This window comes from Colobus angolensis, unplaced genomic scaffold (genome assembly GCF_000951035.1).
Source record: "Colobus angolensis palliatus isolate OR3802 unplaced genomic scaffold, Cang.pa_1.0 Scaffold183, whole genome shotgun sequence".
Classification (NCBI taxonomy): Eukaryota; Metazoa; Chordata; class Mammalia; order Primates; family Cercopithecidae; genus Colobus; species Colobus angolensis.
This window is the reverse complement of record NW_012114966.1, coordinates 1,740,330-1,754,432: the sequence shown is the minus strand read 5'-3', so window position 1 is coordinate 1,754,432 and position 14,103 is coordinate 1,740,330. Positions and strand designations below refer to the sequence as shown.

Genomic DNA, 14,103 nt, shown 5'->3' with positions numbered 1-14,103 from the left:
CTTGGGAGGCTGAGGTGGGATGACTTGAGCCTGGAAGGTGGAGGTTGCAGTGAGCTGAGATCACAATACTGTACTTAAGCCTGGGCTACAGAGCGAGATCCTGTCTCAAAAAAAAAAAAAAAAAAATCTATTCATCCATCTCTACAAACACATATACACACACCCTCCTACTTTACATAAATGTACAATTCTATGTCTATTCTTAGCATGTTTTAAGTTAAAATTAGATTACTGATGTTTATAAGAAGCATGGCCAAATGATTTTTTTCATTTTATGTCAATGTTTACACGCCAACCCTTCAAAAGGTTGGGACAATGGGAAGAGGGCATTGGACTGGATGTAAAGCCTGAGGCCAGGGGTTTAGTTTTGTTGGGGTCTAGTTTTGTCGATTCTCACCTCAGAATCTTGCCCCCTCAGGCAATCACTCAAATTGAAGTATCACTTCTATTGGTCCTGATACTCCACTTCAGTAATTTATTTCTTCCTTTGAATGTAAACCATTTATAGCTAAGTAGAGTATATTTTAGTAAAAGAACACAGTGAAGACCAAGCAAAACTTCATCTGTACTAATAATGACTCACGGTGGGCCAGAGCTCAAGTCAGATTTGTAATAAGAAAGCAAAGGGGAAAAAAAAATCATTTACTTCACTAAAAATTTTGTTGTTTCTTTAAAACTCTAAACAAAATCGATCCTATTAGTAAAGATATTCATTCTTATCGTTTTTTTAACAAGCAAATTTTAATAATGCCTTTTATTTCTATACAAAGCAACATAACTTTCTGGAAAAAAAAAAAAGGTTATACAGAACCCTTTAAACATAGGAGTACAGAGTTTCAAATGGCAACAAGAAGTTAAGAAACACAGGGCACTGTGTCGTTACGGGTGAATCCTAGTTGTCCTGTAGCCCAAGGTCCAAGCTAGTTTACTCCATAACCTTAATAACCACGGTTCCTAGGAATACCTTTCTAAAACCATTTATTATAAAATCTCACCCTTTATCCATTATCAGTATTAACGTATCCAAGTGAGAAAGAAAATGGGAGAGAAAAATGAGAATCAACAATGCAGCATGAACATTTTCATCCTGAATACCAGTAAGGACTCCAGATGACATATGGTGCCAACTTTATGTGCCTCAAAAGATTTTAACTTTCAGAACATTTAAACGATCAAAGAGAAATCATCCTCTTGACTAGGTATTTTAAAGCACATCAAACTGTAGGTTTACATTTGACAAAGTCTTATGGATCACCAAATATGTAGAAATAGGAATTCCAAATATTTCAGTTGGTTGAATATACAAAACCAAATAAGGCACAAGGACCTGAAGAATAAACACAAAGCTAGTCCACAATGTTTGAGTTAACGTGATTTAGGACCCTTCTATTTTGTTCTGCAAGATAATTTACATAGTTCTCTCTGCTGTATGTGTCCACATCTATTCAGATTGTTACAGACCTTTTCATTCTGGAACTTAGAACATTATAGGCCATACAAACTTCCAAACTCCATTGTTGGTATAATCTGATTCAAAATGAAAAAAAAAAAAATCTTCAAAGAAACTTTCATAAAACTCCCTCCTTCTCTATTATCAAATATAACTTCTGAACAAGAACACACTATACTATTATTCATAATAATCCATAAACTGGTTGGAAGGATCATTGAAATGTCAATCCAGGAGGCTCCTAATTTTCCTGTTTGGCTTTCAAACAACCCACAATTCTGTGCATTATATACTGACATCCTAAATGACTTCCTATGCTGATTCTGGATATTCACACACAGCAGATGAATGGACATTTGCAGCTATCAGACTGTGCTGGTGCTGATTTGTGTAGTAATTTGACCATCTTGGTGTATTTTTTCTTTGTATTTCTTAAATAGAAAATTAAAAAAAATCAAATGGCTGATATCGTAAAAACCACTGGTCTCTAAATTTAACATCGACACAAGAATAGAAATCAGGAGAAATGAGGAATCTTTAATTTCAACTGACTGAATGCTCACAGGACTCAAACCAGTTGGTGCATTCAACAGAGAAAAAGAACAAATGAGAACATGCAGAAAACACTGGAAATAAATCATCTAAAATTATGTCTAAAAATTGAAGCATAATTAGGAATTCCAGAATGATTTAAGATCTCTACAACTCCTCTCTACTTTTTTAGTCCATTATCTTTTACAGAACCAATGTTCATATACATTTTTAGGAATGTATTTAGTAGGATATGAAAGAAGAGGACTTCTTGTGCTGAAAATAAAGAAAAAAAACTGATCCTCCAACATTAGCTTTTTTTTTTTTTTTTTTGAGACGGAGTCTTGCTCTGTCACCCAGGCTGGAGTGCTGTGGCTGGATCTCAGCTCGCTGCAAGCTCCGCCTCGCGGGTTCCCGCCATTCTCCTGCCTCAGCCTCCCGGGTAGCTGGGACTACAGGCGCCGCCACCTCGCCCGGCTAGTTTTTTGTATTTTTTAGTAGAGAAGGGGTTTCACCGTGTTAGCCAGGATGGTCTCGATCTCCTGACCTCGTGATCCACCCGTCTCGGCCTCCCAAAGTGCTGGGATTACAGGCTTGAGCCACCGCGCCCGGCCCCCAACATTAGCTTTTTAATCACATCTACTGAATTATTCCCTAAGATTAGAAAAAATTGCCTTAGCAATCAACAAATGCAAGCCAAGAAATTAAGCACTAATCTACAGTAAAAGGTGCTACACAAGAGATATTTATTAATGTTCTGTTGTATTTACAGTTTTAACATAGCAAACCAAGATGAATTACCACTTGGGCAGAAAGCACATCATTCTACATTATAACCCACTGGTTTCTGCTAACACATTGTAAAAGCAAGTAGTACAGTATGTTAGGGATCATCTCAAAAGTTCCAAGCTACTTCTTTGCTCCTAAGTACCTAATCCTCTCCTTACTCCCAGCCTTTGGCCTAATCATCAGGAGATAAAAGGAAAATAAGGGGGGGTGGGGGTGGGGATGGGGGTGAGGGACTCTAATTATAGAAACAGTGTCAAGAATTACATTTTAGTAATTAAGCTTCATTTGTATCCTAGTCCTTTCTATTTTATACAGTGACAACACCTTCAGAATCCCTTAGGTACAATAAGGTATTGCAAAATTGTGAATACAGGCTATAAAAAATTAACGCTTATTATTTACCAATTAAAGACATATTTTTGACCACACCTTAAATGTATTTTTGCACTATGATTTTGCTTCCAGGTGTTCACACAGAATTGAATAAATTTCTAGATTAATTTGAACAGCAAATATGGATTATGTGCAAAAACACAGTAACAAAAGTTTAACTTTTGAGAAAACCCCTTTAAAATGGCCAGCATTATACATATCTTACAATAAAATATTTAATTCCAAGTTCACTTTGAGATGGAGAATGAATAAAGCAAGACTGCCCCCTACTGACTACAGGGACATGGCTCATGCTACTTAAAATGACTACAAACAATATATAAGGCATTATTAATACATCACAGACTTGATTGCAAGAGCTTTTTCAAACATTAACCACTAATGATTCAATGATTACAGAATTCTGCATTAACTATTAAAATTTTACACCTAGGAACAAATAGAGAGAAATGATCTTTTCAACAGTACTTTATTTTTTTAAAGCAGGTGATTATTCCTCTGTGTTCTGCATCTTGATTCACTTCCTGCAGGTGTTCTCTTGCTTCTTGAGAGAGAATTCATAAATGCAGGAAGGCCTTTGCCAGAAAACATCTGCCAGAGAAGGATATTGAATATTGAAACTCTAGTTAGCTTGTTATTTTGGCTAAGAGAAGGATGTAGTCACAAAAGACGGCAGGATGTTTGGAGACATAAGTGCATTTTAACATAGTTTTAAGATTACTGTATACTGACATCATGGTATTCAATAAACATTAAAATTTCAGTTCTTAAAGTTATCAAGGCCTCTAGAACTAGAAAAAACGGGAATGCTTTTTCTAAAAACTCCTGAAGTCAGGAGTCTCTCTTTCCAAACCTCTTAACAAAAGAACAGAATGGAAACAGTGCTACTGCATCCCACACTTAACCCTGTCAGCAGTGACTGTAACTTGGGACAGAGAGCATAATCCAAGTGCACAGGTAATTTTCCTAATATACCTGAAGCTACTGTTTACCTTAACAATTCCACTAGATACTGCACAAGGAAGATTTCCAGTAAGGATGTCAACGATGTCATGCTATACCTCAATTAAGCATGGCAAAATTAGAAAACAAGGATAAACTCACAGGTACCAGAAATACTTTTAAAAAACAAGTTTTCCAAAAAAGTCATTGTATTTTGGGGGCATGTTTCTCTTAAAATAATATACGTAGTTTCAAACTAATTTTAAGAAGGGAATGTAGGTCGGGCGCGGTGGCTCAAGCCTGTAATCCCAGCACTTTGGGAGGCCGAGACGGGTGGATCACGAGGTCAGGAGATCAAGACCATCCTGGCTAACACTGTGAAACCCCGTCTCTACTAAAAAATACAAAAAACTAGCCGGGCGAGGTGGCGGGCGCCTGTAGTCCCAGCTACTTGGGAGGCTGAGGCAGGAGAATGGCGTAAACCCGGGAGGCGGAGCTTGCAGTGAGCTGAGATCTGGCCACTGCACTCCAGCCCGGGCGACAGACTGAGACTCCCTCTCAAAAAAAAAAAAAGAAGGGAATGTATCTGACTGAAATAAATGCTCTCAAAATAATGCCTATGCATTTTACTAAATGCAGTTTTCATCTAATACTTTGAGGCCTTTCTGTACTAGTACATTGTTTTGGTTCTCATGAAAACAACTTATGAAAAACTATAAGTAATTCCCTATATTAACAATAAAAGAAAAAATATTAACAATAAAAGAAACACTAAAGAGATACATTTACTACTTAATAAATATTTATTGAGAAACTATTTTGTGGTACTCAGCAACAAGTAAGAGTTGGATGGGCTCACATATAGGTCTATAACTTACTTTTCTATCCCCCAGATTACTGTAAAAGCCACAAGAAACTCTTCTGTGTCTTTTCTTTCTTTCTTTTTTTTTTTTGGAGACAAGAGTCTGTCACTCAGGCTGGAGTGCAGTGGCGCGAGCTTGGCTCACTGCAACCTACACCTCCGGGGCTCAAGCCATACTTCTGCCTCAGCCCCCCAAGTAACTGGGACTAACAGGTATGCGCCACTATGCCTGACGTCTTCTGTATCTTTTCTGATTAATTACTGCATAAATATTTAAAAGGCTGCCAAAATGGAGAGACACTACAAACACACTGGAGGAAATTAACATATTTTAATATAATCAACATTTTTCCAAACTATAAATTCACTTGTATTGTGATTTGAAGTAAACCACTGAAACTGACACAAGGACGTCTTTTCTTTAGATTGAGATATAAGAGACTGAAAGACCTCGGAAAGCACAGAGACAGAGACACAAGAATATAAGGAATTCTAAAGCCAAGTAGAAGCAAAAAGAAAATTGGCAGATGAATATTAAACGAACATTTTTGCAATGAGGCCAGACTCATTATAAACATAAGTAATTTCTGTTTTATCAGTTTAATAGATGAAAACTCATGAAACAGTGACTAGTAGGTCAAAACAGAGTTTGCGAGAATATGCAATATGGTACAATTACCTGGTCACTTCCCTGGTTTATGATGCTTTAGCATAGGCAAACAGCTTTAACAGATTCCTCAAAGTCAAAGCCTGCCACCCAACAAACATTAAAAATCCCTTTGCTCGTTCCGTAAGAAAAGAAAAATTAAATTAAATTAAAATAAAATCTCTCAAGAGGACCTAGATAGGTCACCAGTGGGTAATCTCAATCACCACACAATTTCCAAATGAAAGACTGCTAGCGGGCACTGCTGTCTGAGACTTGGAGGCTTGAATGGCAGTGTTACAGAAATGCTGGCAGTATGCAAACTGAAGGACAAACAGATCTTAGGGACTCTGGACCGCATTACTAAATTGTAGATCAGATCACTTTGTAAAAAAAAGGAATCCAATAGCCTACAGATCATTTAATTCCAACAGGAAGACAACCAGTTCTTCTTGGAGACATTATGGAAATTTTGTTTAGCAAAAATTCTACTAGAAACACCATTTCTACTATCTTGCTATCTTATAACACAGTCCAATAAGTAAACCTTTACCTTGAGATAAATTTCCTTTAATAAAATAAAAGAGGTATTAAGGAATAGGAGAAAAATTACAGAAAATGAGAAATGAAAGTGTCTGTTATCACATGGAAAAAAATTAAAATATTTGATGCCTAATAGGTACAGGTCACTAGGTCACCTTTTAAATTATGAAGGCCCTAGTTCATTAATGCTAGGGCTCAAAAACCTTCTTTTTTTCCTTCTATTTCAGATGCAGTTAAAATAAATAATTTTAAAATACATTATGCTTCGTATGTACAAGTGCTTTTGGTACCACACAAATAGTGTTAGATATAACCAATCAACTGTGTTACCACCTTATTACTGTAGCTAACTCCTCATTCACCTGGCAGCATCAGAGGAGGTGGTAATCCATAAAAATGTATTTTCCAGTGAACTGGTAAATAAGAAAAAGTATAAACACTTTACATTTTTTACCATTTCAGGTACAGATGTTTATAACAGGTTATCTGTTTCTTCTGCTTCCTCGGTCACATACTTTTTTTCTTTTTTTTTTGAGACAGAGTCTTGCTCAGTTGCCCAGGCTGGAGTGTAGTGGCATGATCTTGGCTCAATGCAACCTCCACCTCCTGGGTTCAAGTTATTCTTCTGCCTCAGCCTCCCAAGTAGCTGGGATTAGAGGTGCACACCACCACGCCCAGCTAATTTTTGTATTTTTAGTAGAGATGGGGTTTCATCATGTTGGCCAGGCTGGTCTCAAACTTCTAACCTCAGGTGACCTGCCTACCTCGGCCTCCCAAAGTGCCGGGATTACAGACGTGAGCCACCGCACCCAGCCCAGTCACATACTTCTTGATGGCCACTGTGCACACCTTTAGCAGTTTCTTCTGGCATTTTGTTACAAAGTAGAAAAACAGATAACAGCTTATTAATACATTTTCCCTCCCTTAAGCTTAAATCGACTCTGAAAGGGAACCTGAGAGCTGCCCCTATGATAGCAGTACATGAGCTCTAATGTTTAGCTTTTGTAACATCTACCTTGGCTGATTAGAAAGAGGTGTTTCGGATCACTTCAAGATTGGTTTATTTGTACTATATTTTAGGTAGCCTGACTAGAAAAGTCACTATTCTTATACCCCTTTGTAGTAAAATGCCAAATCCTAGTACAATATGAAAAGTATTATTTTTCTGTTATGGTGAAGTTATTTTAAAAATTCTGTATCTGTATCTTTCCGGCAAAGTTATTTTCAAAATTCCCTGTGTCTTTCTTCAGCTACCTTTTAAATGGTGACATCTCCATCAAAGAAGTAGAAGTCCACAAAAGAAAATAAAGCTTTTGGGAACACTGACCCCATTTTCTAAAGTTTGTGTTCTCTGATTGGCCATTCCCAGCTTTCTACTTGCATAAACTCTGTATTCTGATCCTTTTGATGACTTCAGGTTGACAATGTCGAGAGAAGCAATTTAACAGAGGAGTCACTAATTTACCAGTGATTTTCCTCAGCAGGAGTTAGCCTAGGTTTTTTTAAACTACATTTTCCCTCTCCCCTACCCCTATCTCCCTAGAAGAATCACTGTACATGACAGTTAGAAATAAGATCAAAGTTATCCTTTACTAATCTGACTGCCTGCTAGGCAAAAACTCAACAACCTTCTGACAAAATTCAGAGCTCACAATCTCTACAACATGATAACCGACAATGCTGCAACAAAGAAATGACTGGCCAGGTATGTAAAAACAGGAAAATGTAACCCAGAGTCAAGAGAAAAAATCCATCAATACAAATAGACTTATCTATCTTGATGTTGGAATTAGCAGATAATGACTTTTTAAAAACTGTGATAAACATAATAAAGAATCGATAGGGAGGAAAAAAATAAAGCTTTCATACTTCACATGACAGTTTCCTAGTATGTCTTCTAACAAAATTAAACTAAATGTCCTCTGAACTAGAGAAAGAAAGGATTCTACATCTGGATCTGGACATAGTTCTTACCCTTTCAATGGACAAAGGGAACTCAGTTCCATAGGATATTATGGCTTTTCAGGTTCCCTCTGGGGATCCCTGGAAAATTAGTGAAGTCATTAGAATTCTAAAGTCTGCTGTAAGTTCCTCAAACTCTTAATTTAGAGCTCTGAATTCTCTGGGTGTGTCAGGAATGATTTCAAATAAACCAGGGTATCACAGTTAAACAGAAAAGCAAATAAACTCTATTATGCCCTCCAATGGAGTGCATTTATTTACCTGAGTAAGTTTCTGACAACTCTTAATGTATATTCCTGAAGCACCGGCAGGTTCATCACTTCAATCTCCCTTAGCAGTTCCTACAACATTATTATTACTAAGGACTGCCCATTTCAAATCACAACCCCATATGCACAGTTTTAAATTTAGAACATCAAAAAACATTTCAGAAATTTTAGAAAATCCAAACAATAACAACAACATTTTCAGTAAAGTACCAAACACCACAGGAAAACTAAGACGTTCAGGCTTTCTGTCAACTGGACTGCTATTTCTTATGCTTAGAACCAAGATGAAGAAGGTATGCAATCCCCTAATAAAGATCCAAATTTCCTTCTAACTGAAGGATGAAGAGAATAGGCAGGCGTGTGATCTCAGTCCATTCAGAAATTCAGAGCTAACATTAAACTACACCTACAGAATTGATGACTTTTTTTAAAAAGAGAAAGAAATCTGTCCCCTCAGTATATTTTGGGTGTCAATGTATCAGGGGGAAAATATTAGGTGATTTCAGCACCCTTCATAAGGAGGACTTGTAGCAATCCAATAGTACTAACTTTTGAATCCTTGATAGGTAAAAGTTAAACCTAAGGCTAACTATAAATTCCAATCAGATATATATAGATGAAAGATGACAATGGTGACTAGATAAAACTGCAAAGAATATCTAATAAGCCTCTTATGTTCTAGACATAAACAAAGACACATCGTAAGCATTAAGGCCCAGGCCAGTGGTGTGAATGTTCATCTACATCCAGACAGTGTGGCTGAATTCAAATTCATGACATGCTACACATTTTTAAACACGCAAAGATTCCTGTTTTTTAGTAATGAATACTAGTATATATTTCTTTGAAGAAACTAACTTTAAAAGCAGTTTAAGCCTTCTTTACTTACATACATTTAATTATCCATGTAAAATGCTTATTATCTGACACATGGAAAACTCCATGAATGTTAATTTTAGTTTACTATACTATGCTTGAAAAAATGTTTGTTATATTCAAGATGGTCTCATTATATTATTCTGTTGCCTAAAGTTTTCAATGCTGTTCTATCACTTGGAAAATGAACTATGGTAGATGCTTTATTTTCTTGAAACATACCTCCTGAGACCACCACAAATCTTCAAAATTGAGAACCTGATTATTGGCGTATGATTGCCTATCTAAACTGATACTCTGCAAGTACAGAACAAATTCGTGTTCCACGTGGGCTGAGTCTTGCATTGACGCAACATGTCACGGGCTCTATCAATTTGATGGTTCTACTAAATGGGCTTGGTGCTCAAGGTTATTTCAGAAACTTGTTTCAACCTGACTTTTTAGCCTTGACCCTCAGTACTCCTTTATGCCCCAAATCAAGCTACTGTCCTTTGAACAATCTCCATACTTCCCAATTTTTGCTCTTCACTCTGCCTCAGATGATTCTGAAATTCTTCCCCACACTCTCCACTATCATGTAAAGTTTATCTGAATTACTACACCTACCCTTTACAATGCTTTGCCAAAGACCTTCAACCGGATTGGCCACTAGGTGGTGCTCAAGGTTCCACTCTATGATCAACACAGTCCCCAAAAGTCCCAAGGAACAAACAGCCAAGTCCAAGAAAGTCTATTAGAACTTGTTACTAAAGAGAGCTCTCCCTGGTGTACTCTTTCTCAAGATTCTCTACCTCTTCCTTTAGGCAGCCACTGATGTAAGATGGAATGTCAGCCTCTGGGGAAAATCATGTGAATCAAAGAGCCTTGCCAGGGCTTAGTCCTCCTGTTCTAGGCAAGGGAAAAGGTCCTTTCTCTTGTTTTCTTGGGTTTGACCTTCCTTACGTTAGAGTGGTATCAGAATGTCAACCTGAAGAAAGCCATCAGGAAAGCCTCAATGACAATTTTAAGAGATGGAAGACTTGGTGGGCTTGTCAGCAGCCCAGATAAAAGGAGTTCTTAAAGTATTACACAGTCTCTCCAGGTTCTGGGATTTAGGGGCAGAGACAAGTGATTAGGCCTGAAGGTTTTCTTCTGAATGTCATCCTCTGGAACTGGTACAACAGTAAGCAGTGGATTCAAGATGCTGAATTCAGTCAAGCAGCCAAATATCCTAGCTTTCTGATGACTGCTAAGACCCCTGCCTCTTTCACACTGTCAAAGCACAAAGTAACAATTTCTCCTATGGCAATTTTTCTAATTTGACTTTATCAATAGCTTTTTGTAAAAATCCCTGTTACTAGACAAGAAACTGCTAAAAAGCAGGGACTGTGCCTTCCTTACCTTCTCTATATCCCCCTACCACAGATACTTACTCTAAAACTGAACAGAAATCTACAATGTAGCACATGGTTACACTGGGACTAGAATAAATTTTTTTCTTTAATACCTTTAATAAATAAAGAGAACTCTGGTCCTGGGGAGATTTGAGAAAGTTTCTGGCATCTTCCGAACTTTTGCATAATTGATAAATCCTCTGAGAAACAGGAGAAAGCCTAATTTAAAAAAGAAAAGTCATGAATGAATTTATAATTTCCATGTTAAGTCCCCTCCCCAGAAATCCCTCTCCTGATAGCAATACATTGTTATTTTTCTGCTAAAGGTAATCAAAGCATGAGCAATTTCCTCCAGAATCTGCAAAGGATTTTCATACCAAATTATCCATCCTTCAATGAGAAGGTATAATGCAAGAGTCAATAGTGTCTTTTGCACATTCAGAATTGAATTGGTCTAAAAAGGAAATAAAAGATGTGGCCAAACATTTACATACGAAAGCCTCATTGAGAAACATCAAAATCTACCTACTGAGCTCCAAAAAAAAAAATTTAACCTTCCTTGTCATGAGCTGTTTTTTCTGTGGACAGTATGTAATGTCCACTAGATGTCAGGATCCCGTTATTTATTACAGCAATTCTCATCGTCTCAACTTGAAACTCTAATTCTCTATTTTTTTTTCCCCCAACAGACAGGGTCTTGCTCTGTTGCCCAGGCTGGAGTGCAGTTGTACGATCACAGGTGTGCAAGCTTCAACTCCTGGGCCCAGATGATCCTCCTGCCTCTGCCTCCCAAGTAGCTAGGATAACAGGTTCACACCACCATGCCCAGCTAATTTTTAAATTTTCTGTAGAGATAGGCATCTCGCTATGTTGCCCAGGCTGGCCTTGAACTCCTAGGCTCAACTGATTCTCCTGTCTCAGCCTCCCAAAGAGTTGGGATTATAGGTGTGAACCACTGCACCCAGTCTATTTCTCTCTTCTTAGTAAGACTCTTTTTTGTGTGATGACACCAGAATCTATAACATTCACAAAACTTTGTACCTCTTAAAACTGTCAGCAGAGAGGTGATATGCACCTCCAGCGGAAACTCGGATACTCTTCTTGGCCTTCTTTCAGAGATGGTCTCTGAGCCCTTAGCACATTTTTTAAAAAACACTTTTACTGGGATACTCAGTGGCAGAAAACTGTACTTGGACAGTTGAACTGATTTTCAGCAGTAACCAAGAGCTGTCAGCTCTGAGCTTGGGGAACATCATTCTGTTTGGCACCCAAAGCAACAAGTGAGTATCGAGCAGGGGTTACCCCTTCAAATACTAAGCTGGGGTATGGTGGTGGGATCTTACTGAACTGGAAGGCACACGACCTATATGGAGGAGATAGCAACAACTCAGCTTCAGCCAAAGGGTGCCATGGGGAATGTAGGCTAGCTTTGCTTGATATTCCAACTTGTAAGAAAAGTAAAAACATTCAGATGTTTTATGTGAAATAATTTTGATTTTTAAAATGTTGGCAACTAATTAAGAAAAACTTTAAAAGTAACTGTGGAACAAATAAACTATAGGCTAACTATAGCTCAAGAGCGGCCAGCTTAGGAGCTCTGCATACAGCTCTGCAAGAGCCATGAAACTGGTTCTCTTCACAAGGGAAGTTCCCAAAATGACCCGAATATTGGGTATAAATGCTCATAAGTGTATCCAAACTCTTATTACTATATATATGTATTTTGAGACGGAATCTTGCTCTGTCGCCCAGGCCGGAGTGCAGTGGCACGATCTCAGCTCACTGCAACCTCCGTCTCTCAGGTTCAAGCCATTCTCCTCCCGAGTAGCTGGGATCACAGGCATGAGCAACTGCACCCAGCTAATTTTTGTAGTTTTAGTAGAGACGGGGTTTCACCATGGTGGCCATGCTGGTCTCGAACTCCTGACCTCAAGTGATCTGCCTGCCTCAGCCTCCCAAAGTGCTGGGATTACAGGCATGAGCCACCATGCCCGGCCAAACTCTTATTTTTCGCATACAAGCAAATGGTACATAGCAAGAATGATCAATGATAAAGTATTATAAAACCACCTCCCATGAAACTTTAATATAGAAAGAGAATCAATCCATTAAATTTCCTTAAATCATTTATGCCATAAGCAATCAATCTGAACATATGCTTAAGGGCTCTTCTTTGGTCCATTCAGGATTTGACTTGGGGAAATGGGTGGTCAGCCTTTCTCTTAAAGGTACAGTTTAGAAAATAAGCAAGCCAAGGAACTATTTCTTCTAAATTATTCTCCTGTTGGTCATTTTTATTATTAAAGTTCTCAATAATCAAGAGAGGAAAAAAAATTACTATTTCTCTTTCCTTAGAATTCTAATGACCATAGAGTAGATCATGCTGTTGAGGAGGTGGTAGATGGTGTGATGAATGATTTATATTTTCTAAGTAAAATGTAGGGTCAGCAATGCAAGGCTGTTAGTCTTGGCAAAACAGGTCCTGAACTGTTTTGTTTTTAGAGACACACTGTCTTGCTGTCACCCAAGCTGAAGTGCAGTGGTGCCATCATAGTTCATTGCAGGCTCCAACTCCTGGGTTCAAGGGGTCCTCCTGCTTCGTCTCCCGAGTAGCTAGGACTACAGGCACAAACCACCATGCTTGGCTAATTTTAAAAAATTTTTTGTAGAGATGAGGTCTTGCTATGTTGCCCTGGCTGGTCTTGAAATCCTGGCCTCAAGGTGAAATCCTCCTGACTCAGCCTCCCAAAATGCTGGGATTACAGGTGTGAGCCACCATGCCTGGCCCAGGTCCTCAATTTATTAAGCACCTGTCAGGCGTGGGTGCCAGGATGTGCTAACCAGACCCATTAGCAGCACCACCAACAAGAATCTTAATTAAGGAGGCAACAAGAAGCAAAACAGGAGATAGAAGAAACTGATGTCACAGAAACACAGTGAGGCAATCGCATCGTCTTTAACAGCCACAAGATGGCCCTGTTATTCTTTTGTAGAAATGACAGAAGTGATGGTGGTCTCTTACTGTATCATATATATTTTCTTTACAAATAATCAAGAAGCCAACATTGAAATACAATGTTCATCTCTTTGTTTTAATGTCTAGGAAAAAAATATTTAAAAATAAATGTTTAGAGTAAAAAAAATAATCCAAAGACCAGAAACCTGAAATACCCGGTATATATATTTAAAAAAAAAAATTCCAACTGGACATGGTGGCTCACACCTGCAACCCCAGCACTTTGGGAGGCTGAGGCGTGTGGATCACCTGAGGTCAGAAGTTCGAGACCAGCCTGGCCAACCTGGCGAAACACCGTCTCTACTAAAAATACAAAAAATTAGCTAGGTATGGTTGCGGACACCTATAATCTCAGCTACTTGGGAAGCTGGGGAAGGAAAATTGCTTGAACCCGGGAGGTGGAGACTGCAGTGAGCCAAAATCACGCCATTACACTCCAGCCTGTGCGACA

The 14,103-nt window shown here is 38.3% G+C and overlaps 1 protein-coding gene across 1 annotated transcript in view; it reads right to left on the bottom strand.

Annotated features, from left to right (window-relative positions):
* Positions 1-2,703: 2,703 nt before the first annotated feature.
* The window catches only part of NDFIP1 (Nedd4 family interacting protein 1), a 93,653-nt gene continuing 82,253 nt past the window's right edge, over positions 2,704-14,103 (bottom strand). Inside the window, exons 7-8 of the mRNA XM_011939782.1 lie at positions 10,750-10,871; positions 2,704-3,754 (exon numbers count right to left, since the gene is read on the bottom strand). Coding sequence (XP_011795172.1) covers positions 10,752-10,871 — 120 coding nt within the window. The 3' untranslated portion in view covers positions 2,704-3,754; positions 10,750-10,751. The remainder of the gene's footprint in view (positions 3,755-10,749; positions 10,872-14,103) is intronic.